At 55.6% G+C, this 26,789-nt stretch overlaps 1 protein-coding gene across 2 annotated transcripts; it reads left to right on the top strand.

The window, feature by feature from the left end:
* Window positions 1-7,830: 7,830 nt before the first annotated feature.
* On the top strand, window positions 7,831-19,333 carry ST6GALNAC1 (ST6 N-acetylgalactosaminide alpha-2,6-sialyltransferase 1). 2 transcript variants are annotated; one of them, XM_036034176.1, is made up of 10 exons: window positions 7,831-8,655; window positions 15,725-16,243; window positions 16,334-16,442; window positions 17,202-17,370; window positions 17,529-17,700; window positions 17,936-18,074; window positions 18,227-18,330; window positions 18,430-18,519; window positions 18,596-18,695; window positions 18,980-19,333. In XM_036034176.1, exons 1-10 carry the CDS (start codon window positions 8,528-8,530, stop codon window positions 19,220-19,222), a joined length of 1,773 nt encoding a protein of 590 aa, XP_035890069.1. In that variant the 5' UTR covers window positions 7,831-8,527; the 3' UTR covers window positions 19,223-19,333. The 2 variants fall into 2 exon arrangements, with proteins under 2 accessions (XP_035890069.1, XP_035890068.1); XM_036034175.1 differs by having other exon boundaries at window positions 7,832-8,655; window positions 15,725-16,262; window positions 16,353-16,442.
* Window positions 19,334-26,789: the final 7,456 nt, after the last annotated feature.

The raw sequence follows: 26,789 nt of genomic DNA, 5'->3' as shown, positions 1-26,789 counted from the left end.
GCGGGAGACGGCGTGGTGGCGCCCTAGCTCTGCAAATCTGGAGATGCGTCCCTACACCGAGTCCCCTGCCGCGACTGGATGCGCGACCTGGCGGTCTGCCCCGCGCGGGGCTGTGTTCCCTTCCGAGGCCAGGCCAGCCCCTGAGCACCGTGCTAGATCCTCAGTACGAAGATAAATCCAAGCCGCGCCTGTACCCCAGGGCCGCACCGTCCCCACCTTCCACCAACACTCCCCGGGCCTGTTCGAGAGCAGGCTCATTAGAGTGACCTGGGGTCATCGTCCTGCAATGGAATCCAGTGTCGCCTGCCCCTCCACCCCTTGTTTTCCACATTCTCGTTATCCCGGCGCCTAAGGCCAAATCCAGCAAATAATCCTTTCCCCTGGGCAAACTGCACACACCCGTTTTCTCATGGGGTGCCGTTGGTATCGGGCTGCTTGAGGTGCAAGGCAGATGGGCCGCACCTCTCACCTATGCTTGCCCTTTCACGTTCTGCCCCGGGCACGAAGCCGGCGTTGGCAGAGTGCCTCTGAGTAAGTCGGTAGTCAGTCGGACTCTGCACTCGGCTGAATGTTCAAATTGCTGCCATCCCGCTGCCCAAATCCAGCCCACCGCAGGCTCTGCACCCCTGGGGAGGGGTGCCACCAGCCTCGATTTAGGGGCCTGACGGGGGTGGGGTCCTCTGCAAATGAGAAAGGGGGCCGTGCCTCGGAGCAGGCTAGGTCATCCGGGTTACTGAACTGTGCTGAAGAGCTCTGTCAATATGCAATCAGGCTTTTTCAAAACCTCATTTCTTTCACCGCGCCCAGTACTTGAATGACTTTTTGTCGAGCTCTCGGAAAGGGGACAGGTCCTTTTGACAGCCACTTCACTCCTTCAAAGGTTACTCATCTTCATCTCAGAGCTGTGTTCGGGGGCGCCTTTGGTTCTCCTGTAATCAGCTTCAATGATACTGCAAGTTAGACGTCAGGAGAGGAGGCAGCTGGCAAGGGGAATCAAATTAAGGACATTGTTCCAGGAAGAAAAGGTCCCAGGAAGGAAATGGGAGCCAGGGGGCAGAGCACCTGGGATTGACGCTTGAATATTGAGTGGTGTGAATTGGCACAATGTACTCCTCAGACATTCATGGAGCCTGTCTTCATGCCGAGCGAGCGCTGGGCTGGATGATGAAATGTGAAAGGAGCTCAAGTCAACCTCTACTTTCCAGGCAAGGTGAGCCGAAGGTTCACCAGCTTTTCAGAGCGTGGGCTTTGCGTGCACAGAGCGCTGGGAGCCTTGCCAGTCGCTGCTCCCCTGACCCCTGCAACTCTCAGTAAGGAGGTAACGCTCTCCTTTGACAGAAGAAAAGATGAGACTCACACATGACTGAAGATAACCCAACTCAAAACAGAGCAAAGGTCTGAATACCATTTCTGCCAAGAAGATCTACAAATGGCCAATAAGCACTTGAAAACTAGGTTCAACGTGCTATTGAAATACAAATCGAAACCACAAGGAGACACCGCAGTCACTAGGGTGGCCATAGTAATAAAACAGTAAACGAAAACAGATAAGACAAAAACAAGTTATTGGGGAGGCCATAAAATAATAAATGAAAACAGATAAGATAAAAACAAGTTATTGGTGAGGCCAGGGGGAAGTTGGAACCATCACACACTCTTGATGAGCATGTGAAATGGTGCAGCCGCTCTCGAAAATGGCGGCATTTCCTGCAAAGATTAAACAAAGGGTTGCCACGTGACCCAACAATTCTACTCCTAGTTAGGTACCCATGCAAAGTGAAAACTGGCGTCCACACTCATCACAAAAAAAGAAAGTTATGTGACAAGACAGAAGTGTGAGCTAACACCATAGTGGAAAGCATTTCACAGCATAGGCCTATATTAAGTCATCACATTGTACACCTTCAATTACACACTATCATGTCAACTGTGTCTCAGTAAATCTGTTTTAAAAAAACTGCATATGTCCACCAAAAAACCATCATGCATGAGTGTTTGTAGCAGCATTACTTATAGTAGCCAAAAGGTGGAACCAACCCAAACACCCATCAACTGATGAATGAATAAATAAAAGTGGTGTGTCCCCATAAAGGAATATTACTCAGCAACGAAAAGGAATGAAGTGGTTACCTGCAACAGCACGGACGGACCTTGAACGCATCACTCGGAGGGAAAGAAGCCAGAGGCAAAAGGTCACACACTGAGTCATTCCATGTACATGCCACTTCCCGGGTCGGCTCATCGACAGACACAGAAAGTAGGCCAGCGGTTGCAGAAGGCTGGGAGTGGGGTGGGGGGGAAGAGGAGTGACCACTAGCAGGGGAAGGGGGTGCTGGGGGAGTGATGAAAGTGGTGTAGGATTGATTGTGGTGACGTCCACACGGCTCTGTGAATGTACTAGGAGCCATTAAATTGTATGCTTTAGATAGTCGAATTGTATGGCATGTGAATTACACTTCAATAAGCTGAATATATATAGTTTTTGCTTTCGTTTTGGGTCCACAGACAGGTGTTCAATCCACTGAGCCACACCAGCCAGGGCAAGAATTGTAATGCTGCTGCTGTTGATGGGGTCGAGCGCGTGGGAGTGGCGGCTGCGGGCGGCCGGCTCTCTGACTGTGACCTCCCCCTCCCCCACCCCCCAGGAGGGAGTAGCAGTTTCAAGCTGGCTTTGCGAACCAGTTTTTGCAATGAGGGAAATCCGGGGGACATTTGGCTTTTGTCCACTGGAGTGCCTTTGAGAACAACAGCTCATCCTAAAATGAGTTTTCTTACTCATTTTTTTTTTGGACAGATTTTGTTTTATTTACTAGCTTAAGAGGTTTGCATTTGTTTGTCCTTGTCTGGCGTTATTAACAGGCACAGGAAATGCAAGCACAGCGCCTTGGGGGCTGCCGGGGGAGTGTCGGAACACCTGTATAAACAGGTGACAAAAAACTGAACTCCGATGAAAATTAAGCAATAACTACACCCCGACACAGAAGACTTTCATTAGAGTGTTTGCTTTAGGAAACTTGTAAGTTCTTTCCGTCTCTTTGAAGTGTATATGAACCTTTTTAAAGCAAGAGAATCCTCTTGTCAGACCCTGGAGCACCTTTCCCAAGGACCAGAAGCCTTTTGAAACGTAAGTCGACGGCACCCCAGCCGCCCAGCGAAGTTGGGACGGACTCAGCGTGTGACGAGCCCCGTAGTCCAGTCTCCTCCCTGGAGGACCAGCGGCTGCTCAGCTCGCGGATGTGTTCGGGAGGGGTTGTGTCAGACCGCCTGTGTAAAGGTCGAGATGTCCTTGTCTTGTAGTAGAGCCATCTGGAACCCTGGTTGAACGCTTGCCCGACAATAAAATTGTTTTATTTCTCTTTCAACCTCTCTCACGGTGGAGGGGTTGACTGGCTCACCGGGTTTGATTCTACTGGACACGAGCTACCCCTCCGCCCTCTGCCCCTCAGTTCGCTCTGCTTTGTACCGGACGTAACGAGCACTAAGTGGGTGCTGCCTCGGGACCTTGCCCTTCTGGTTTCTGCGGCTTGGCCCAGGTCCTGCCAGCACTCCCCACGGTGTGCTTCCTCCTGTTACCTGGCCACACCTCAGAGAGGATGCCCCTGGCAAGGCTCGCCCCCCTCACTGTCCTCACAGCGCCACTCACTACCAAATTCAGTGATTCCTTCTGTCTCTGCTCTAGGAGGGTGACCCCGGGGGTCAGGACTTGCTCTGCATGGCCCGGCACTGTGCCCGCAGCCCGGACACTGCCTGGTGTCAGGGAAATAGCATTAAAAATAAGTGTCCCGCCAAGCCAGAAAACCTCTCCAAAAAGTGCCTTTGCCACGATTATTAGCATTGCGGGTGGACACAGCGCAATCTGCCCACGGGGTCTCAACCCTTCCCCCGTGGGGCTCCGGTGGCCACGGTGGTTTTCCCGCTCGAATCTCAGCCTCAGCCTCCCGAGGCTGCCTGGGCGTGCCCCCGCCCCATGTTATCCCAGGGGCCTTCCTGGCCGTGCTGGGAGCGTGGCACGGGGAACCTTTTGGCACGCACACCGGTTAGGTCCCCCTCCTGAAAGTCTCGGTAGCCAGTGTGTCTGCCCTCTGTCCCATAGTCACACACCAGTTTACCGTTCCTACCTCAGGAGTCCAGTATGTAGTCATCTGTTAATAAGCGCAAAATAAATGAATTCACCAGCAAACCCCTATACTTCATGTCATGTTTCCTTTGGGTAGCTCTTGTTACTATGACGCCGGGCTGTGGTGTCCATGCCACTCAGACACGGGGCCGTGGCGCCCACCTCCTTCCATCAGACTCACGCCCCCTAGAAGGAGAGCACGTGAGAGGTGAGACACCTAACACGTGCCAGAGAAGGGAAAGCGAAGAGCTCAGAAAATGAACGAGGGCTCTTCTGCCGATACCGGTGTCTCGCAGAGACTGAGGAAATGTCATCAGGTGAGTTCCTTAGGGCCCAGCTGGCCTTCCCAGGTGCCCGGGAGAAGAGCGCCACGGCAGCCCGGGGGCTCCAGCAGGCCTCTGACCCAGGTTCAAGGTTCCAGGACAAGCACCGCTGCCGCTGGCCAGGACGGCCCAGGGGGCAGAGCACACTGCGCCCCAGAAAGACCAGAGAGTCGAGTTACCGCGGAGTCCTTGTCCTTGCCTGGGGCGCCTTCCTCCCCGGCTGCCTCCTTGAGCCCCAGAGGCCGTGCGTCAGAGCTCTGACGTTTCCTCCTCACCGAACAGCATTATTTTCGCCTTTGAACTTCTCCGAGAAACTCCTAAGAAATGGCTATGCCAAGGGAGCCTGTTACAAAGTCGCACACTGTGTCTTTAGGAACCAGGGCCATCCTAGCTAGGAAAAAGAAGGAGGTTTGGCCAAAGGCGGGGTGTAGGGGAGTATCCCCTTTAGACGCAGGCGAGAAGAGCCCCTTCCCTGTACCTTGCGCTTTATTTTTATTTTTTAAAAGACTTTATTAAGCCCTGGCTGGCGTAGCTCAGCGGATTGAGCGAAGGCTGGGAACCAAAGTGTCCCAGGTTCGATTCCCAGCCAGGGTACATTCCTGGGTTGCAGGCCATAACCCCCAGCAACCGCACATTGATGTTTCTCTCTCTCTCTCTCCCTCTCTATCTCCCTCCCTTCCCTCTCTAAAAATAAATAAATAAAATCTTAAAAAAAAAGATTTTATTAGTTATTTATTTTTCAGAGAGAGAGGGGGAGGGAGGGAGAAAGAGAGGGGAAGATCGCTGTGTGGTTGCCTCTCACACGCCCCCTACTGGGGACCTGGCCCACAGCCCAGGCATGGGCCCTGACTGGGAATCGAACTGGTGACCCTTTGGTTTACAGGCCGGTGTTCAATCCACTGAGCCCCACCAGCCAGGGCTGGGCCTTGCGCTTTAGGAGGCCCCGTATCACAAACATACAAACACAGACGTATTGAAGAGCAGTGTGTGCCTGCGCCACTTGCATCGCGTGCTCAGCGCAGGGGCAGCCTGACCCTTAACTGACCACGTGGGCCTCCGTGAATAACACTGTTCGGGCCTCAGAGAAAGGCTTCTTTGCCGTGTCTTCAGAGGCAGAAGCAACAGTATCCGGGTGCTGTGAATGTTGGGGGCACTTCAGGGGCCAGCACATTTTGGGTATGACACCAGTAGAAACAAGCAACACTGCAGGCCAGCCCTACGCGTGTCACAAAGAGAGCAGGGAAAGAGACCCTCAGAGAGAGTCCTGTCCCAGGGTCGCACTGATCCCCGAGGGTCCGGAAGGTGCCCGCTCCCGCCAGGCTGCACCCAGGCCTGCTCCGCACCGTCGGCGGCGGGACGGGAGAGCAGCCCTCCAAGCGAGCCGATTTCACCCTCCCTCCCTCTCCTGGCTGTCTCACCGCTCCTCAAACTCGTGTGTAGCCCAGGGCCCTACGGACTCCCTCCTCTCCCTGGAAATCCAGCTTTGCCCCAACTTGCAATGCAGTTTAATAATCCTTCCTCTCTCTTCACGGGCGCCACCGCGCTTCTCTTTTAAATCGGCTATTACACCCGCCTGGTTCTGCCACGAGTAGAACAGAATCTGTAACACGTTTTCCTGTCTCTCGCCTGCGTCAAGGTCGTGGTCTGACCTTCCTCCAAACACCCTCTAAGGGCGTGTCTCTGCATTTAAGCTCTCACACCTCTTGTTGGCTGGTGCATTCAAAAAAGAAAAGAGAAAAAGACTCGAGTCAGAAGCGTTAGCTTAAAAAGGAAAGTAGACCTCGTCTAACATGCAAACGGTGACGATGTTCAGAAAACTATTGCAACGTCAGTTTCCACAAAAACCTGTGTTTCTTCTCATCTCCCTTCCTGCTCGGCCACACAGGACGGCACCTCGGGCTGGACCCTGAGAACCAGGAAGCTAGAACTCTGGGTAATCCCACCTTCCCCATTTGTCTTCCCCATTTGTCTTCCCCATTTATACCCAAGTTCAACGCTCCCCCGAGGGGATAGGAGCACAGGCTGTGCACGGTTGCTCAGCTCGCGCCCCGGAGGTCAGCAGCCCTCCAGGCTCGGCGGAGGTCAGAACACTGAGAGCCTGTGTCTTCTTCAGACTCCGGTGAGGCGAGAGAGACGCTAGGTGTAGTCGGAACCAACGCTATAGGTAAGAAAACGCCTTCCCACTGTGCACCTGGTTGGCCTGGCTTTGCTCCCGGGCACCAGGGCAGAGGGTAGTGGCTCAGGCCAAGTGTGCAGGCCAACCCGGGCAAGAGGGTCAATTAGGGCAGAGCGAGGACTTGACTCAGGTCTGCTGGGAAAGTGCTTGTCGAGCCTGCGTGTCAGGTCAGATGTGGTCAGGTGCGGTCAGGTGCGGTCAGGTGTGTCCAGGTGTGTCCAGAGAGCCAGCGAGAGGCTGAGGCTGAGGCGGCCCGAGGAGAGGCAGTCTGTCTGTCCCCACCCCCCCCGAAAGGTGCCAAGAGGGACGGCGAACAGTGTGGGAAAAAGACGCCCATCGGCGCTCTGGGTGCCTCTCAGCCACTCAGAAGCACGTTCCGACCTTTGCATGCCCCTTGGGGAAGGGCGTGTAAGCATTTCTTGGTGCACCCCCGGGCGAGGCCAAGGACTGTGGGTCCAGCATGGAAAGCTGCGTTCGGAGGAACGGACGAGGCCCCGTGTGCGCGGCGGGCCCGGCTCCCAAAACCTTCCTCTGAAGCCCCACTCTCCCAGGCCGCACCCGCACCTCCTTCGCTCCTGAAAATCACCTGCTTTCCCGTACCTGTGTGACGCGCTGTAAGCAATAGTTTTAAACCGGATAACCTGCTGCTGCTCCGAATGCGCTGTTTTCTACACCTGATCTTGACGTCATTTCTCTGAGCTGTCCCTGTGCCCCAAGGGTTAGGTATTTTGTGTTCCATATCATGGCAGAGCGCACGGTTTCTCAGAGGCGCGCCGTGCTTCAGGTAAGGCGGAGCCTCCGGGTCAGCGGGATCTGGTCCCCGAGCCGGAGGCTCACTCCGAGACCTTGGCCGAGCTGCTCATCCCCAGAGGCGATCCCCTTGACTGTGAAATGGGGTTGCTGACAGTGCCCAGCCTCCGGAGAGGCTGGGGGTCTGCGTGGGTGCCATGGCGCCTGGCTCCGGGCGCACCCGCCGCGGGTGTGCGGGTCCAGGTCATGCTCCTGACTGCAGGTGACAACGGCCCTTCCACGGCACCTTCATCATAATCCCACGAGGTAGATGCCTCCCTTTTCCCATTTGTAGGTGAGGCCGGACAGGTAAGGAACCTGTCCAAGGTTACAGGAAGGAGGAGGCACATCACCCAACTGTGCAAGATTCACGAGGCATGCTTTCGGGTTTCCACAAGCGGCCGGCAGAGCAAACTTTGCTGATTTATAGCGACTACTCTGACAGTCCTCCAGCACCGATAAATCAGTGGTTCTCAACCAGGTCACACAACTAGGTCACTGGGAACTGAAAGACACCCACACCTGGAAAACGCCTATCCCCGAGGTTCTGGTTTCATGGGTTAGGGTGCAGCCTGGGCGTCAGGACGTTTCCCAGGCTCCCAGGTGACTCGGCTGTGACCCCGAGATGGACAGCTGTTCCCCGACACGCTAGGGATGGTCTCTCAGGGGAGCGACCACGAGGGGGTCTCGTCCTTAAAGGGTCCCCTGTCTTTCCCCTGAGGCTCACGTTGGGTGTAGAGGCGGTGCCCGACCCCGCCAGCCCAAACCCTTGCCCAGGGTCCCCCAGGATCAGGGACCTGATGAACGTGAGCTTCCGTCTCATGGGTGTCTGTTTCTCATCCAGAAATTGGCTTCAGAGACACAGAAAAGGAACGGGAACTTGTTTGAACAAAAGGAGTTTTCCCTCGGTCACGCCAGCCTATAAGCCTGCATAAAGCAGCCAGAGTGGCCCCTCCCCTCCCTGGCAAAGGTGTAAAGGCTCCGTGTTTACCAGAGTGGCTCCTACGAGGACAAAGGGTGTGCGCGCTCCCCACCCAGGATGTCCTAGCGGTCCGTCTCGCTGCTGTCCCATGTCCAAGCGGCAGGACCTGCTGCAGCTCCCCGAGGGCCCGACCCACCGCCATGAGGTCCTGCCTGTGGAGGCTCGGGCACCTGCGCCAAGCCGTGTGGCTCCTGATGGCAGTCGTGTTGATTTTCTTCCTGTTCTCCCTGCCCACCTTCGTCAAGGAACCTAACGCGAAGCTCGCCAGGTAAGACCCCGGACCCTTCCCCAGCTCACCCTCACTTACTAGAGGACATGGACACTCTGTGGGGAGACCCGGGAACTCTGTGGCACCGCTGTGTCCACACGGGCGTCGGGGAGCAAGGACCACTGCCAGGAACGATCCCAGGGGAAGCCCGGGGAAGGCGGAGGTGGTGGGAGCGGGAGACCAAAGCCCCCGGGGCCACGGGGCTTGTCTGCAGAGGAAACGCAGGCAGGAGTTGGACACCGCTGAGCTGTGTCCAGAAGGCAGAGATTCCAAACAAGACGGTTCTCCCCTCTGGCACCGTGAGTGAGCTGAGCGGCTTTGGGGTTAATTCTTACCTGCCAGTCCCCGTGTCCTGGGGCGAAATGATCCCGTGCATGCGCTCTGCTCATTTCAGATCATGCTCTCCTTCAGAAGTCTGTCACTTCTGGCTGCCGCTCAGATTCCGGGCCCCAAGTTCATCCTTTGAAAGGACCTTCTAGACCAGGTTTCTTACAGAATAAACACATCTCCCGCAGCGAGGGACCCTGTTCTTTCTAGACTCAATATTTTAAAAGACTTGATTTATTTATTTTTAGAGAAGGGAAAGGAAGGAGAAAGGGAGAGAAACCTCAACGTGTGGGTGACTCTTGTGCACCCCCTGCTGGGGACCTGGCCTGCAAACCCAGACAGGTGCCCTGAACTGGGAATCCAACTGGTGATGCTTTGGTTCGGAGGCCCGCCGTCAGTCCACTGAGCCACGCCAGCCAGGGCTCTAGACTCAATTTTTAAACATTTGTGTTTCACAATTCTTACAATTTGGAAGTCATACATGCTCTTGTGAAGTTTAAAAAAATACAGAAAGGTGAAGCAAGAAAGGGGGGGGTCTCTCCATTACATACACCAGGTCTCCACCCATGCTTCTGGGGTGACCGCTCTTCATATCTGGGTGTGCATTGTTATTATGGGATTGTAGCATTCACTAGGTGCCAGGCACGATCGTAAGGGCTTCCTGTGCGTTCACTCACTAATTCTGACGATTAGGTGTGCCCTGAAACACCGAGCATCCGTGAGCCACCCACACCCAGGTCGCCCTGCCAGCAAGCTGCAGGGCCAGGGCTCAGACCCAGCATTTGGGTTCTGTAGCCCGTGCCCTTGCCTTTACGCCGCGTACACCCTGACCACACAGGTGGGTGAATGGAAACAATGGGTCGAGAGGGAGGGAGGTGGATGTGATAGACAGACGCACCTGGTTCCACAGGTGAGCTTCTTACATTGACACCGTGTCATGGATACCCTTCGCCCGGTACGCACGGCTCTGCTCGCTTCTTTCTCGTGGACGTGCAGTACTGCGTTGACCGGATACGATCTATTTAACTAGTTCCTATCAATCGACACTGGGGTGGCCACTCATTTTTCACAGGCCTCTGTGTACTCACCTAAGCATTCCTCTAGGTGGGTTTCTAGAAGGGGAATTGCCAACACAATGGCCGTGTTCACCTTACACGTCCATGACACCATCAGATCCCCTCATGAAAAGGCTCCGGCAACCAGCGTGAGCATGAACGCTCTGTCCTCTGTGGCAGTGCTGGGTGTCATCGATGGTGACATTGAATCCTCTGATACGTGAAAGGGCATTTCTCTTTTTTTGTTTGCGTTTCTCAGGCTTCTGGGGAATTGGAGGATCCTCTTAGGTCTAGTAATCATTTGTATTTTGTGATGAATGACCTATTCATGTCTTTTGCTTTTCAAAAAAAATTTTCTTTTTCTGATTTCTAGGAGCTTTTTTTTTAAAGATTTTATTTATTTTTTAAGGAGGGAAGGGAGGGAGATAGAGACAGATAGATAGAGAGAGAGAGAAACATCAATGTGTGGTTGCTGGGGGTTATGGCCTGCAACCCAGGAATGTACCCTTGCTGGGAATCGAACCTGGGACACTTTGGTTCCCAGCCCATGCTCAATCCACTGAGCTACACCAGCCAGGTAGGAGCTTTTTTGTGTATGAGCCATATCTACCCTGTCCTGTTATATCTGTAACAGTACTTCCAATGTCCTCTCCAGCCTGATATTTGGGGTGTCGGGGGGGGTTGTTTTGTTGCATCATTTATCTTATGTCATATACCAGTGATTTGCATACACATAAAATTTGCCTATCTTTCCCTTATGGCCACTGGACTTAGTACGGTTCTTAGGAAACTCTATCCCGGCCCAAAGTCATACGAAGTATCCTCTGTATTGTCTCCTAATGTCTTTATTAGTGGATTGGCTGTTGTTTGCTTCCTTACGTTCCAAATCACTGATGTGATTCTCGGCTTCATCCACTCTACGGTTGTTTCCCGTAAATTGTTCTTTATTTCCATCAGTGTGTCTTTCGTTTTGACTGGATCTCTTTTATGCTGCTGAGGTCCTCATTAAGTTTCTTGAGCATCCTTATAACCAGGGTCTTGAATTCTGCATCTGATAGGTGGTTTGTCTTCATCTCACTTTCCTCTTTTTCTGGAGTTTTGGTCTGTTGTTTCACGTTGGCCGTGTTTCTTTGTCTCCTCATTCAGCAGCCTCCCTGTGTCTGTTTCTGTGTGTCAGGGAGAGCTGCTCTGACTCCGTGTCCTGTTGGTGTGGCCTAAGGTAGCAGGTGTCCTGCAGGGTCCAGTGGCACAGCCTCCCCTGTCACCCAAGCTCTGGGTACTCACGGTGTGCCCTTTGTGTGGGCTGAGGACACCCTCCTTTTGTAGTTGAGCCTCAGTTGCTGTTGGCAGATCAGTGGGAGGGATTTACCCAGGCCAGTCAGCTGCAGGGACTGGCTGTGACCACTGACCACCAGCCTCCACCCTCCACAGAGGGTCAGCTGTGTGGGGGCAGGATGGCAGTGTTCCAAAGTGGAATGTAGCTGTCCACTGGGTGTGCTGGCCCTGGGGGTTCCTGGGTGGAGCAGGCCAAGGTCAGCTTGCACCTGTGTTTTGCCCAGGGCTGTCCTTTCTGAGCTATAAAGCCATCTGAGATGGCTGCTACTTGTGCTGGGCTCGGAGATGCCCAGGTGAAGCCAAGCTGTGAATCTGGGCTGGTGGCTGCTGCCGCTGGTGCTGGGCCTGGGGCTCCCTGAGGCCAGCTGTCACTTGTTTCAGAGGATGTAGGAAGTTGTGAAGCCTGAGCCAAGACCAGTCATTCTCGTGGAAAAGCGGCTTGGGTGGGCCCCGAATCTGGGTGGGGCAGAGTCTCTGGGGATCTCCAAGGCAGGCCAGACCGTGTCAGCCGGGTTGAGGGAGTCTCAGCCATGGCACTGGCCTGCCGGCTCTGTGGCTTTGCAGAGGGGAGGGCTCAGAAAAGGACAATGACCTCTGCCCACCTTGATGCCAGACACCTCAGCCCCTGCCAGTGTGCTGCTGGTGCCCTTCAAGCTGCCACCCGGTGCTGGAGCTCAGGGGTAGTGAGTCTGAGTAGGTCGATCCCCGCAGGTTTGGAGCCAGACATTGTGGGGACTTAGACAGGGCTGACATATTTCTTTTTCAAAGTGTAACATTTTATATTTTTTACTTCCCAAATAGATGGTGAAATTAAATTGCTTTTGGTTTGGGTGTGATCTGTGACTGATTTGCCTATCCCCCTGAACTAGGGACTCTTAACAGAAAAAAGGCGCCCCCCTCCCCGCCCCACCCTCGCCCAGCCCATGGCGTGTAAGTTCTGGCCAAGCAGGTGCAGGGCACTCAACATGGGGACGGAAGCAATTAGAATATTCGGTAAATACCACACCGGGGAATAGGTAATGCCTAGGTAAACTCCCACATCCCTAGCAATCACAGGTACATTTAATTATAGGAAATTGACGTGAAACGTCATGACACAATTCTGTCACTACTTGGGTCATTGCTGAGACTTTCTGTACAAGGTAAAGCGGTCTTCAAGAACTCGAAGCGTCTGCAGGCTGAACCCACCTGCTGGGGGTCGCTGTCCTCCTGCCCCGACACGGGGCTGCAGAGAGGTGTCTCGTCTGGCCAGGTGGCCAGCCTTCCGCGCTGCCCGTGCGACATGTGGAACGTAACAGACCACCCCACCTCATTGTCTCCCCACTCACAGCCACGTCAGGGGTTTGTAGCTGGAAAGGAAAACTCCCGTGGACTCCCAAGGTTTGGGGATGGGAGGGGGAGGGGGAGCTGGACCTGCCCAGAGTCCCAGCCCAGTAAGGAGCAGGTGCTAAGTGGAGGTCACACCCAGGCTTTCCTGTTGCCCTTGGAGCTCAGCTCAATTATCAGCTCAAAGGGCAGTTCAGCGAGTCCCATCCCCAGGCTCACGGCGCTCAGCTCTTTAGAGGCAGCACGCGCCCATCACAAATGCTCTGCACTAACTCCGGCTTCCCACGATGCACCGGGTGGCATTCTTTCAGAATGAATGCTCCGGGGGTGTCTTACAGTTCTCGAGCCAATAACCCCCCTTTTCTCTTGAGACTGTCCTCCTGCTACGCTCAGGGTGGACCCCAGGAATGTCACCACGTACCACGTTACCCAGACCCCTGGCCGGGGGTGGAGAGAGGACCCAACTGGGTTCAAAACTCTCCCCACAAAATTAAAAACTGGGAGCATAGAGAGTCAACAGTCCCCAGAACAGGTGTTACGGGCTGGCCCCCCTCCACCACCGGGCGGGCTGGGAGCAGAGGGAGGGAGAGCAGGAAGCAGAGGCGGAGCAGAGAGCGAGCTCCAGGGACCCCTGGTTCTGGGCCCTGCGAGAGGCCTGACCGAACGACCACCTCTTCTTCTTGGGTTCCTCAAGACACTCTCCGGCCTTATAATAAATTTCCTTTTTATTTATTTTTTAAAAAAATATTGTATTTATTTATTTTTAGAGAGGGAAGGGAGGGAGATAGAGAGACAGAGAGAGAGAAACATCAATGTGCGGTTGCTGGGAGTCATGGCCTGCAACCCAGGCATGTACCCTGGCTGGGAATCGAACCTGGGACACTTTGGTTCCCAGCCTGCGCTCAATCCACTGAGCTATGCCAGCCAGGGCTAAATGAATAAAATCTTTTAAAAAACCCCCCAAAACCCAAGGACTGGGCAGGCCAGGAAGGGGTCTCTCCCGGTCACGCCAGCTAACACACAGAGGGGCGGGGGTGCTCCTTTGGTCCACCTGCCCGCACACCGCAGGCTCTCTCTCCCTCCGCGCAACCTCAGTAAGTCTGTTACACCTGGCTTAGGACGCAAACGGTGAAAACTATTGAGGGGAGCTTGGGACGAGAGAGACCAAGCCGAGGGAGGGGGCCCTGGACACCAGGTAAGAGTTAAGGACACCTGGAAATCCATCTGCATCATGGTGAGGTCACGAGAGAGGAAGATTCTTTTATCCAAAGCTCCTGGAGTCCCCCCGAAACCTGCATAGCACAGGGACCCCACACACGAAGTCCCGTTAAAGGACCATGTGGAGCAGAGGCCCCGTGCTCTCTCTCCTCTGCGGAGTGCCCGACACAATCTTGCATAAACTGACACCTCTGACAGCCTCACAATAAAGCAGAAGGTACAGTAAATCCTGTCCCTGGCGCCCCAAACCCTGAGTGCCGGGAGTCAGACCAGCCACCGCAAATCCGTCCTCCACGGGGGCCAGAGAAAGCGTTTGGGGACGGACTTCTCTGTGTTCCCCCCGCCCCCCAGCGGCCCCCCCCCCCCCCGCTCCGCCCTTCAGCCCCTCCCCCCACCCCAACCTCCCTCGGGAAATCCTTCCGCAGCTCCTCCTGGATGAGTGTGAGCGTCAGAGAGTAAAGTCTTCCCTCCGGTACAGAATGCTAATGACGACCTGGCCCACCTGCTCCTTTGGGACCAAGTCCCGCCCCAGGCCCACTTGCTTCATCAATACTCCGCAGCTCCGGCACACCGTGAATTCTCACGTTTCTGGGACTGAAACTTCCTCCCGCCTTCTCCTAACCCTCTGCGGAGGGGACCTCCTCCGGGAAGCCTTCCTTGTTTCCCTGGTGCTCAGGCAGAACCCGTCCTCCACACCCACTGAGCTGACACATGCGCCCAGTTTTGTTTTGTTTTTTTTAAGATTTTGTTATTTTAGAGGGGGGAAAGGGAGGGAGAAAGAGAGGGAGGGAAACATCGACGCGAGAGAGAAACATCAACCAGTTGCCTCTCGCACGCAGGCCCCCCCCCGCGACCGGGGCCCAGACCCGCAGCCCGGGCATGCGCCCTGGCTGGGAACTGAACCTGCCAGGTCTTGCTCGGTGGGCTGACGCCCAGCCCAGTGAGCCACACCCGTCAGGGTACAACACGTGCTTTGCATCCTGAGGACACACACGGCGGGCCCCGCACCACAGTTCCTCCTGCTGGTGGCTGGGAAACACGCCTTTTCCCACCTCCGGCAGCTGACGCGGTGGGCGGCAGACGCAGGGGGCGCTGGACCAGCAGCACGGCCTGAGCGCGCACGCGCTTCCGGACCGTGCCCGCCAGAGGCCGCTGGTCTGCACGCAGCACCGGAGTGAATCTGCCCCGCAGGTCGGCCTCGGGGACCTTGATTTCAAGGTCAGGGCTGGCAGCTCCAGTCTCAGCGTAGGTGTGCGTGTTTCCCGTTCTCTTCGGACAGGGCTCCCTTTGCTCCCTACACTTCAGGTGAAAGGTGAAAAGGTCGACTGAGTCAGGCAGCGATGAGGTGACAGGACCAGGGCCACACGGACTCGTTCTAGAATTCACAGTCCGGGACCCGGTGCCCGCGGGGAGCCCTGGAGGAGCCAGCGCAGAGACCTGGTTTGAGGTCTACCCGCGGCCCGAGGGCAACCACCAGTCATGTTCTTTTCTTTTTTTTTTTTAATATATTTTATTGATTATGCTAGTTGTCCCATTTTTTTTAAAGATTTCATTTATTTATTTTTAAAGAGGGGAAGGGAGGGACAAAGAGATAGAGAGAAACATCCATGTGTGGTTGCCTCTGATATGGCCCCCACTGGGGACCTGGCCCGCAACCCAGGCATGTGCCCTGACTGGGAATCGAACCTGCAGCGCTTTGGTTCGCAGCCCGTGCTCAACCCACTGAGCTACGCCAGCCGGGGCACTAGTCACGTTCTGACCTGCTTCTGTAACCCCCACCCTTCATCCAAAGCCATCTCTGTCCGCAGGCCTCAGGGTAGAGAGGGCATTAGAGAAAGGTCTTTCGAGTGGCATCAGACGGCCACGCCCCCAGCACCCACCGTGGAGAGGAAGACCCCCGCCCGTGGAGGGTCCGCGCAGGGGAGCAGCACACCGAAGCAGCGCCCCCAGGCCACGGGCCACACGGAAGCCAGAGCACCCAGCATGGCGAGGACCGCGTCGGTCAAGAGTCAGGAGAGAAAGGACACCACGGTGGGCATGCTGTCCCGGAGAAGTCAGGCCAGGGCGAGGGCCTCCAATGGGACTGAGGCACTGTCGCAGACGACGCAGGACAGGAGGACCCCCGAAGGACAGAGGGGCGAGAACAAAGGGCCAACGGCCGCGAGGACAGCACCCACGGAGCCTCGGGCACCTGTTCCGGAACGTCGGGCTGAGGGGCTCGCCACCAGGGCAGCAGGGCCGCCCCCAAGGAAGACGAAAGGAGGGGCCACGGCCACGGTCCCACCCAAGCCGCCAGCCCAGTCTGCCCCGAGCTCTGCGCCCTCCCGGCGCCTCACCCCACGGAGGGCCCCCACCACACGGAGGGGCCCAACCACACGGAGGGGCCCCACCACACGGAGGGGCCTGACCACACGGAGGGGCCCCACCACACAGAAGGCCCCGAGGCTGCAGGCCGCCAGCTTCAAGTCTGAGCCCAAGTGGGAGTTCGAGGAAAACTACAGCTTCGACGTGGGGGGCCTACAGACGGTGAGTTTTCCAGGCCCCCCCCTCCCTCCCCTAAGCCGCCCGGCTCCAACGCCCCTCCTGGCTTGCAGCCCGCCCCCACCCTCTCCCTCATCCCCCCCCAGGCTCCTCCCCGTTCTCCCTTCCCACAATGGCCGAAACGAGGGAGGGAGGAGGAGGCAGGGCCCCCACCCCTGAACCTGAACCCCAGCCCAGGCAGCCTGGAAGGTGTGAGTGAGGAAGAGCTGTGTGGGGAGGCCCGGAGGGTCATCCCTCAGGGTGACAGAGTGCAGCCCGTTCCGGGGTTCGACACCTGGTCCCAACCTCCGGGAGGGCAGGGGGCCAGGGGGGCAGAGACTAACAGACAAGAACGCCCAGCCTGGTGCCCGCGCTGGCACCGCCTGGGAACACCTGGTCCTCCGCATAGGTCATTCCCCCACCTCCCCTCTCGTCCGTCCCTGAGAAAAACACCCACGGGGGGGCGACACTGAACATGTATCTGAGGACACACGGCTGCAGCCGCGCACACGGCAGCACGCGGGAACACGCACCCATCCCATGCCGTTGCGTTCCTCTCGCACTGACAAGGGTGTGCTCACCTTGAGGGCCGAGGGCAGTGTCTGGACCACGGCGGGCCTGCCAAAGGGATGGCCAAGGCAGTGGGGGCAGTGCCTTCTGACCTCCCAGGCCAGTGTTCTGCCGCCTGCGCTGCCCAGCCTGGCGCCCCGCCCCCACCAGGGCCCCCCCAACCTCGCCCTGCCTGCCCCGCCCTCCCGCATTTAGACCTGCCCCGACTCTGTGAAAGTGAGAGCCTCCAAGTCGCGCTGGTTCCAGAAGCTCTTCCTGCCCAACCTCACCCTCTTCCTGGACTCCAGACACTTCAACCGGAGCGAGTGGGACCGCCTGGAGCACTTTGCACCCCCCTTTGGCTTCATGGAGCTCAACTACTCCTGTGAGTCCCGCCCCCCAGGAACCTGGCTGTGCACTGGGCAGCGGCTCCGGGTCTTGGGTCTGCCTTTTCCCTGGGGGGACCACCAGCCCTGGGAGAAATGATGCACCGGGGTCCCTGGCCGTCCCCGGGCTCTGAACGGAGGGTCGCCCTTGTTCCAGTGGTGCAGAAGGTGGTGACGCACTTCCCTCCAGTGGCTCAGCAGCAGCTGCTGCTGGCCCGCCGCCCCGCCGGGAGCACCCAGTGCGCCACCTGCGCTGTGGTGGGGAACGGGGGCATCCTGAACAACTCCCGCGTGGGCCAAGAGATAGACAGCCACGACTACGTGTTCCGGTGAGCTGTCCCTTGCCCCGCCCCCGCCCCAGCCCCGCCCCCAGCCTTTCCTGCAGAGACAGGCTCTCCTGAGCGCCGATGGGGCGTCCCATGCCTGCACCTGGGAGGGGGAATTCCTGGGCTCCCCGAGAATCCCCGAGTGTGACAGCAGCCTCCTCATCTCTCCTTCTCCTCGCCGCCCACCTCCTGCGGTGCTCACGCGTCCGGGCTGACTGACCAGTGTCTTTCTGCACAGACTGAGTGGAGCTGTCACCGAGGGCTACGAACAGGACGTGGGCACTCGGACGTCTTTCTACGGCTTCACCGCCTTCTCCCTGACTCAGTCACTGTACATCCTGGGCCACCGGGGTCTCCGGCACGCGCCTGTGGGGAAGGTGAGCAGGGAGGAGTGGGCCTGGCCCCACAGACTCTGGGGAAGGGAGCGCACAGCTGGTGCACGCTCCTACAGGGTGGGGGCGGGAGGGAAGCAACAGCAGGGCGGACCGCAGGCAGGGCCCCCGGGCCACTCGCTGTCCTTGGTCCCCAGGACATCCGCTACCTGCACTTCCTGGAAGGCAGCCGGGACTTCGACTGGCTGGAAGCTCTGCTCCTGAACCAGACCCTTGAGAAAAGGAGCCTTTTCTGGTACAGGTACGGGCTGGGCTGTGCAGCCAGCGGCTGGGAAGGGCGGCACAGCTCCCCCGCCGGATGAGGTGGGGGACTGAGCCTGAACGAGCGGCCCGCCCACAGGAAAAGGCCCCAGGAAGCTTTCCAGGACACGGTGCAGCTGGACAGGTACCTGCTGCTACACCCAGACGCCATCCGCTACATGAAGAACAGGTGCGGGCAGAGGCACGGAGGGGCCGGGGCCCTCTCGCCCTGGCCGCCTGCTGACAGTTCGGGGGCCGTTTTACAGGTTTTTGAGGTCTAAGACGCTGGACACTGTCCACTGGAGGATATACCGCCCCACTACGGGGGCCCTCCTGCTGCTCACTGCCCTCCAGCTCTGCGACCAGGTGAGGCTGAGCCGCGGGAGCAGGAGGACCCCGGGAAAACCGCTCCGCGGGCTCCTGGCCTGTTCAGCACGGGGCGGCAGCTGGGCTGGCTGCACATCCCCATGGGGTGCCGCGGGCGTGGCTGCGGGTGCACCCGAGGGCCTGCACCCGGACCTCGAGGGATGGAACCCAGAAAGAGCACCCGCGCCCAACACACACAGTCAGCCTCTGAGAGGCAGCCGGGACTGGGGAGGGGGGATGGAGGGGCCACGGCGAGCCCTATGTCTCCTCCTCCCTTTCCACAGGTGAGTGCCTATGGCTTCATCACCGAGGGCCACGAGCGCTTCTCGGACCACTACTACGACACAACGTGGAAAAAGACGGTCTTCTACATCAACCACGACTTCGCCTTAGAGAGAACGCTCTGGAAGCGGCTGCACGACGAAGGCATCATCAGGCTGTACCAGCGTCCCGAACCTTCCCCCCGAAGACCTGACCAGGGCCGTTCCGAGGCCGGGACCAGGCTCCCAGCCCCTCCAGGCCACTGAGGGGACGTGTGTCCAGAGGTGCCAGGTGGCAGAGGCTTTGGAGACCTGGGACCGTGGCTGAAGGTCCTGTTCCCAGGATGGGGAAGAAGGGCTTCTTCCTTGAGACCAAAACATGTTAACTAAACGGCGTGATGGGTGGCCAGTACAAATCTCTGCTGAACATCGCCCGTCACCATCCGAAAGCTACTGGGCACGGAGGAAAGAGCCCGAGCTCAGGGAAACAGGGATCTGGGCTTGCATTCCAGATCTTATACTTAGCAGCTGTGAAACCTGGAAGGGGGTTACTTAATGTCACTCTACGCCGACCGGAGCAGCGATTTTCAGCCAAGGTGCCGCGGCAGGCGCACGCACGGGGGCGCCGCGAGGATTTTTAAAACGTGCAATGCCTGACTGTTTAGTCAGGGCCATGGACCTCTTTTCCCTTAGACTGTCAGACTTACAACATGACAAGAGTGGCCCTGACGGGTGCGGCTCAGTTGGTTGAATGTCATGCTGCAAAGTGAAAGGTCGCCGGTTCAATTCCCATTCAGGGCACCTGCCGGGGTTTGTAGACCATGTCCCGGGTTGGGGCAGGTATGAGAGGCAATCTATCGGTGTCTCTTGCACATGGATGCTTCTCTCCCTCTCTTTCTCCCTCCCTTCTCCTCTCTCTAAAAATAAATTTAAAAAAATTTTTTTAATGACAAGAGCCAATACAACAACAGCTGTCTGGTGTGAATGAATCGAGATGATACCTATGTTTTTTGTCAGATTGACAAAAAAAAAAAGTAACGTATCTTCTGGCGTGCAGCAGAATTTCAGTCATTGGTTTCTGTGTTCCTGGGGACGAGGAGGGGTGAACATCGCTGGCCTAGCCCAGGGGGTTACCCGGTTCTCAAAGGGCCCGCACCGCTCCTTGTCTTTGAGCTGTGTGACAGCTCTCTGGGTGGTAGGAAACTGATAGTAATAAACATTTTGGTGCACAGAGATGCAAACGAATTTTGCGCAATGAAGACCCGGTGCGGATTCCTCTGGGGCCGGTGACCCGTTCTGCATCGCGGAGTGATCCTTCGTTAGCGTCCCTGACTGTCCCTCCGCGTGTGTCTGTAACTCCGGGTTCTCCGAGGAGCCAGTTTTGACATCTTACTAGTTCCTTCACTCATTTGTGAGCGAAATGAAATCCTTGACACGTATTCATTTTATAGCCGTACGAGCGTCACAGTTGTACCCTTTAAAAAGCATCCCTGCACACTTGCCCAGGCTACTGTTTTCTAGTCTGTAACTCGACTTTCAGGGTATCCATTTCACAAGAATTAAAAAAAAAAATTTCCTGTGCGTAAAACGGCTGATGCAACCAGGAACTAGTTTTCCTTCCTTTCATAGTCGCCCATCAATCAAACCCCTGATAAGGATCTAAACCACAGATATTCCCACCCATCTTCTTTGAGCTCAGTCCCCAGGATTTGGACTCTGTAGCCCAGAGCTCTAAAGACGCTACACAGAATACGGGCCCTTGGGGAGGGTGTGGAAGGCAAACAAAAAAAGCAGCAGTAGCAGCAGCAAGCTTCGTTTTAGACCACGCTCGGGGTCCAAAAGCTAATCAACCCCAATAGGACGGGATTTGCTTTGCTCAGAGGCTGCAGTACCAGCTCAGGGCGGCAGGTGGCGGCATCTCGGCGCCCCAGTCTCTTCAGTGCCCAGCTTTTTTTTTTTTGTTTCCCCGAGCTCCTTGAACGTATTTATTCTGCCATGTGAATTTTAGCATCCATTTACGACCTGAAGAATGTTTTTTGGTATTTCTATTCAAATTGCATTGTATAAATAAACTTGGGGCGAACTCACAAATTGATTACATTGAGTCATCTTTTCCAAGAACTGCGCATTTGTCCAAACCCACTTTTGTGACTTTCGGGAGTGTTTTTTTTTAAAGATTTTATTTATTTATTTTTAGAGAGGGAAGGGAGGGAGATAGAGAGAGAAACATCAATGTGCGGTTGCTGGGGGCCATGGCCTGCAACCCAGGCATGTACCCTGACTGGGAATCGAACCTGCGACACTTTGGTTCGCAGCCCGCACTCAATCCACTGAGCTACCCCAGCCAGGGCTACCGGGAGTGTTTTAATGTTTCCTTCACATAGACTTGCAACAGGTTTGGTACATTTCCTGCTAAGTACTTTATCTTCTTTGTTGCTGTTGTCGATGGGTTTTCTCTATATTGTCTACGAAAGCTACAGATTTCTGTGTGTGAATTTTACATCCTCCTTTCTTGCTACATTAATAATATGTAATGGATTCTGTCGCCTCCTGTCATGTCAGCTGCACCCAGATTTCTCATTCTCATGCCTCTAATTGACTGCTTACCTAATTCTTTCGACAGATACCTTAGAGTGAGTTAACTCAACATTTTATTCCACTTTGGACCCAGATAAGTGTAGCTGGAGTTTAAATTTGAGGAGGCAGGTTTGGGGTTCTCTACCGAGAATACATTTTGGTAGACTTGTGTCTTCAGTAGACAGATGACCAGGAGAATGGGATAGAAAGTCCGGAGATCCCAGGTACACGCGGAAATCACTGGGTCAAATAGACTTTGTGACCAACGGTGGTCAGACCCCCAGATGGCCATTTGGAAAGAGATCAGACTGGGGGTGCAACCGCACCACACACAAGAATGAACTCCAGATGGCGCCGAGATTTAGTGAAAAAAAATGCAATGACAAGCATACTAGGACCTCATGGGTGAATACTTCTTAGGTTGGGGGCAAGAAAAAGTTTTTTTAAACATGACTCAAAGGTAATAAAAAAATTGATACATTTGACTCCCTATAAATGATAACATTTTGTTTGACCAAAAAAAAAATCAACATAGGGCCAAAGACAATTTTTTTTAAACTGGAAAAAATATTTGCCACCTATATCACGGATTAAGAATTAATATATTTAATATATAAACAACTCAACGTGAAAGGGAGGCCAAAACCCGAACCGAAAAACAGGCACAAAGCATGAACAGCACCAACTCCCTCAAAAGAGTGCAATTCTTTGACGCTGCCCACAGTGTCCTGCTGGTCCGCCTCTGCTCTGCCCGTACTGCTAGGTCAGTGGTTGCTGGTTTTGCTCTTTTTGTAGTAGGGAAGCATGCTGGGTTTTTGAAGTTGATGAAAACAAGAGTAGGTAACAGTGGAAGTAGACAGTGCCTCCTGGGTCGGCAGTGCGATGCAGGGACGAGGAGGGTTAAGAAGCAGGACGCAAGCCAGTCTGTGCCAGGGACAGACAGCCTGTGGTTGACTCCGGAGACTGCGGGCTGGCCGGGGCTGCCCCCCAAATCCTTACTTGTCCTGCCCCTCGGTTGGTAAAGGAAAGGTCAAAGTCGAGCACCCGTGTTCCCAGAAGAGGCGTAGGTCGTACCAGGCCTGAGGATGTATATATATACTTTAGCCTCAAAATTGTTTGCAAATTGGTTTATGCTAACATGCGGAACGCACTGATCATCACATTCTGCGCAGGCGCGCCCAGCCGCAGCGTGGAACCGGGTTGCAGAGGCCTCGCCCTGACCCGCGCGCACACAGGCGCCGGCCCTGCAAGGTCCTGAAAGCAAACGGCACACCCGGGGCGCGGCGCGCCGCAGCGCCTCCACCGTGAGCTGCGCGAGGCTGGAGCGCAGGGAAATGGGCCGGCCCTGCGCCCGCTCTGCCCTCGTTCCCGCAGGGGCCGCCGTCCTCCCCACGGCAGGCTGACCCTCGGCCTGGGCAAGCCCTGCCACCAAAGGAGAATTCCTCCCCGCCAGGTACTTCCTCGTGTGGGTCTGACCGCTGCCTGTCGTCTGGGGGGCATCACAAAACCGCAGCGACTCTCAGTGTCTCAGCGTTAGGGGCCAAAGAAAAGTTTTAAAAACACATCCAGGTGATAGGGTGTGAGTCCGAGAGAGAGAGGCTTGGGGAGAGAGGTTTGGGGTGAGGGGACAGGCAGGTTTCTGACTTCGATGGGCGCCGTTCAGACAGCCGGAGCTGGCTGGGTGCAGAGATGCGCCCCCTCGCGCTGGGGGAGTTCACGGATTTATGAACACGCCCACGCAGCTCAGCGCGCGGGGACCTCCGTCCTGGGCCTGTGGTCCTCGAGCCTCCGTGCTGGGACCTAGACAGAGCCCAGTGTCGGGCTAATCTCAGTCCTTTTCAAGTTACCTGCCATTGGAGGCTTCCCTGTCCTTGGACTCCAGAGGTGCGCGGGGAAAGGTCTAGATGCCCGTCTTCTCAGAGATAACCCCGCCGGCGGGGGGGGGGGGGGGGGTCTGGGGGTCCCTCTGCTCCGCAGCCCCGACCCTGCTTTCGCCACGGCGGCGCCATCTTTATCGCTCGCCGATTACCGTGTATTTCCCCGCCTTCTCCCCGCGGTCCGACGTCCAGGTCTCCTCCACTGTGCGATTTACGTCTTTTTAACTTTTCGTTTTTGCCCTGTGTACTAATTATGTGGATTTCAACAGACTATCCTCTTTTTTTCAAGGTGTCTAATAATTTTTTTAAACTTAAAAATCATGGTGGTTTTGGGGGGATTTTTTTGGTCCCAGAACTTTTTTTCCAATGTCCTAATAGAATCTTCTTAAAAGGACTCTAACTATTGCTTGGTTAATGCTCCTATCTGATCCTTCCCTCTTTCTGTGTCAGTGAGTGACAGTTGGGTGTTGAACTTGACCTTCCTCCCTCTGGTTGGGCAATCCTCCTAAAGTAGCCCCTCTTGTTGGCCTGCTTAGAGCTTTGTATTGGAGTGGCCAAAAAGTCCCTTTAGTTTTTTTTCCTGTAAAATAAAAGACACATTTTCTTCATTTTCACCAATAACCTTATTGATTTGGATATTTTGAGTATGTCGGCTATCTCCCCCGTGTATAACATTGATTGTTTTCAATTAATGTCTCTATTTGATTGTTATCAACTTCAACGGGTGCACCTGACCACGGAGCATCAATGTGCGGTTTCTGGGGGCCGTGGCCTGCAACCCAGGAATGTACCCTGGCTGGGAATCGAACCTGGGACACTTTGGTTCCCAGCCCGCGCTCAATTCACTGAGCTACGCCAGCCAGGGCGCACTTTTACCTTTCTTAAAATAATAAAGCATTATGTACCAAACATGTTGCTTATTTTCTTCCATCGTCAATATTAAAATAACTACACGAAAATTCACCAATTTTGACAAGTTTGTTTTAAATGTACGCTGATATGACAACAGGCATAATACAATTCAACAGAATTGGTTCCCATAAAGGTAAAGACAACAAAGCGCTACTAGAGCCATCGTATGGAAAAAAAAACAAATGAACTTTTTGGCCAACCAATATTTCCTCAGCGACCAGGCCGGGCGTCCAGCTTCTGAGCAGAAGTAGTGGCAGAAATAACGGCTTCCACCACTGTGAGCAGGGGGTGGACACAGAGCCCACCAGGAGCCCCCCCATGCAGGCCCCGCAGGCAGTGCTGCAGCTGCCTGTGAGACTGACGTCAGGTCTTCCAAAATCTGGAGGCTTCAAAAAAATGCCCATGTGCTTGCTCGTGATTTCATGGATCAGCCGTGGGGATCAGCTCCCCTGTGCTCCAGGCTGGGGCTCCCCACGCAGCCGCAGACATCAAGGCGGCCTCGGAGCCGGAGGTGGCCTCCCTCCTCTGTCTGGCAGTGAACGCGGCTCTCAGCTGGTGCCGCGGCTCTCCACCACCCTGCAGGGAGCCGGACAGAGCTCCTGGACGCGGTGGCAGGGGGTTCCCAGAGCAGAAGCTACAAAGCCACTGGAGGCCAATTGTCAGAGGCACCCGAGTCATTCTGACCATGTGCTATTGGCCAAAGACCGTCACGAGGCCCGTCCAGGGTCAGAGGCGGGGAAACAGACCCGACCTCCTGCGGAAAGTGTGTGTGTTCGAGGCAGTCAAAGCTGGGGGGACCCGCTGCTGCCATCTCTGCCAGCAACACCCAGCACGTCCCTCCTTGGTCCGGACAGGCCACGGCAGGCAACACGGGTACAGGGCTTCCCCCGTTCCCAGAGTGGTTACAGGCACATCGAATGAGCACGGCCATCTTTATGACATGGGCAGTATTGCTGTTCCTATGTAACACACGGGGAAACTGAGGCGGAGAGAGAGAGAGTGAGGAGCTTGTCCCAGCCCACAGTCAGGGGCCATGGAGCTGAGCGCGGGCTCTGCAGTCCGCCCTCCTAGCATCGGCTCTGCCGCCTTTTGCAGGTCGGCCTCCGAGGCATCTGGAAGGATCCTTGGATCCTCCTCCTTGGCATTCCTCCCTCCTTCTCTGTCTAATCCAAGGGAGCCGTGCTCAGGGACTGGGGGTGAGGAGGGCCCGAGCTGGAGCACATGCCCGCTGCCTCTCCCTCTCTCTCTCTCTCCCCAGTCACCTCTCTGAAGCAATGAGCCAGCAAGGGCAGCCAGCAGGCGGGGCTCGGCAAGGACATCTGGCTCCAGGGTTCCCCGGGGAAGGAAGCAAGTCAGGGCTTGCTGTGTTTCGGTGCGGAGGCGGTGGGGGCAGGGGGCCACCAGGGACCAGCAGCAAACAGGAGAGCGAGCCTGATCCTGCCCTGAGGGAGAAAGTGCAGCCCCCCCCACCCCGGGGCCCCGGGGACTTGGCCAGAGTGGACAGGAGGGCGGGGCAGGTCTGTCCAGTTCCAGGATACTCTGTTGCCATTGCCCTCACCGCACCCCCTGGGTACACACGCACGCACACCCACAGTTTCAGTTCGGCCTGTTTTCCTAGCCCACCTCTCAGACTTGTACAAAATGTTTGTAACAGATTCGTTCATAAGAGCTAGAAACTGGAAACGACCCCCATGTCCAGCACTAGGAGAACGGGTAAAAAAAGTGTGCCCTGTGGCCCCACAATGGAACGATAAATAATCGCGGTGAAAGGGAAGGAACCGCCAACGCCCACGATCACAGGTATACGGTTGCACCTCTGTGAAGTGTGAGAACAATCCACACCGAATTGTGTGTAAGAAATCAGAGCGGTGGTTTTCTCCAGAACGGCACGTGGGCTGGAAGGGCGGCGGGGGAGCGCTTGGGGTCACGGACACATCTGTGTCTGGCTAGGGGGTGGGGTGCACGTGGGTACAGGCAATCGCCAGACTGCATTCAGCTACAGACTGAGACTCGAGTCCTGAAAACCAGGGACGGTAGAAAGCAGGCACCGTAATGCACTGGAACAAAATTAATAGGATTATCTCAGTTGAAGCAGGAAACGTATTTGATAAAATTCAATGCCCATTACTGTTCTAGCCGACTAGGAAGAGAGGGGAGCTTCTTTAATCTGATAAGGAATGGCTACCCCAAAAATTAAGTCAGCAACAAATGTCCGGCTGAATGGCAAAGCATTAAAAACTTTTCCCCGGGTGCGTGGAGGTAAAAGAAGGAGCTGGCCCTGGCTGGCGTAGCTCAGTGGATTGAGCGCGGGCTGTGAACCAAAGTGTCGCAGGTTCGATTCCCAGTCAGGGCACATGCCTGGGTTGCAGGCCACAGCCCCCAGCAACCGCACATTGATGTTTCTCTCTCTTTCTCCCTCCTTTCCCTCTCTAAAAATAAATATTTTTAAAAAGTAAAAAATAAAATGA

Source organism: Phyllostomus discolor, chromosome 8, assembly GCF_004126475.2.
Source record: "Phyllostomus discolor isolate MPI-MPIP mPhyDis1 chromosome 8, mPhyDis1.pri.v3, whole genome shotgun sequence".
Lineage (NCBI taxonomy): Eukaryota > Metazoa > Chordata > Mammalia > Chiroptera > Phyllostomidae > Phyllostomus > Phyllostomus discolor.
The sequence above is the reverse complement of the archived record's forward strand: the minus strand, read 5'-3'. Positions and strand labels throughout refer to the sequence as shown.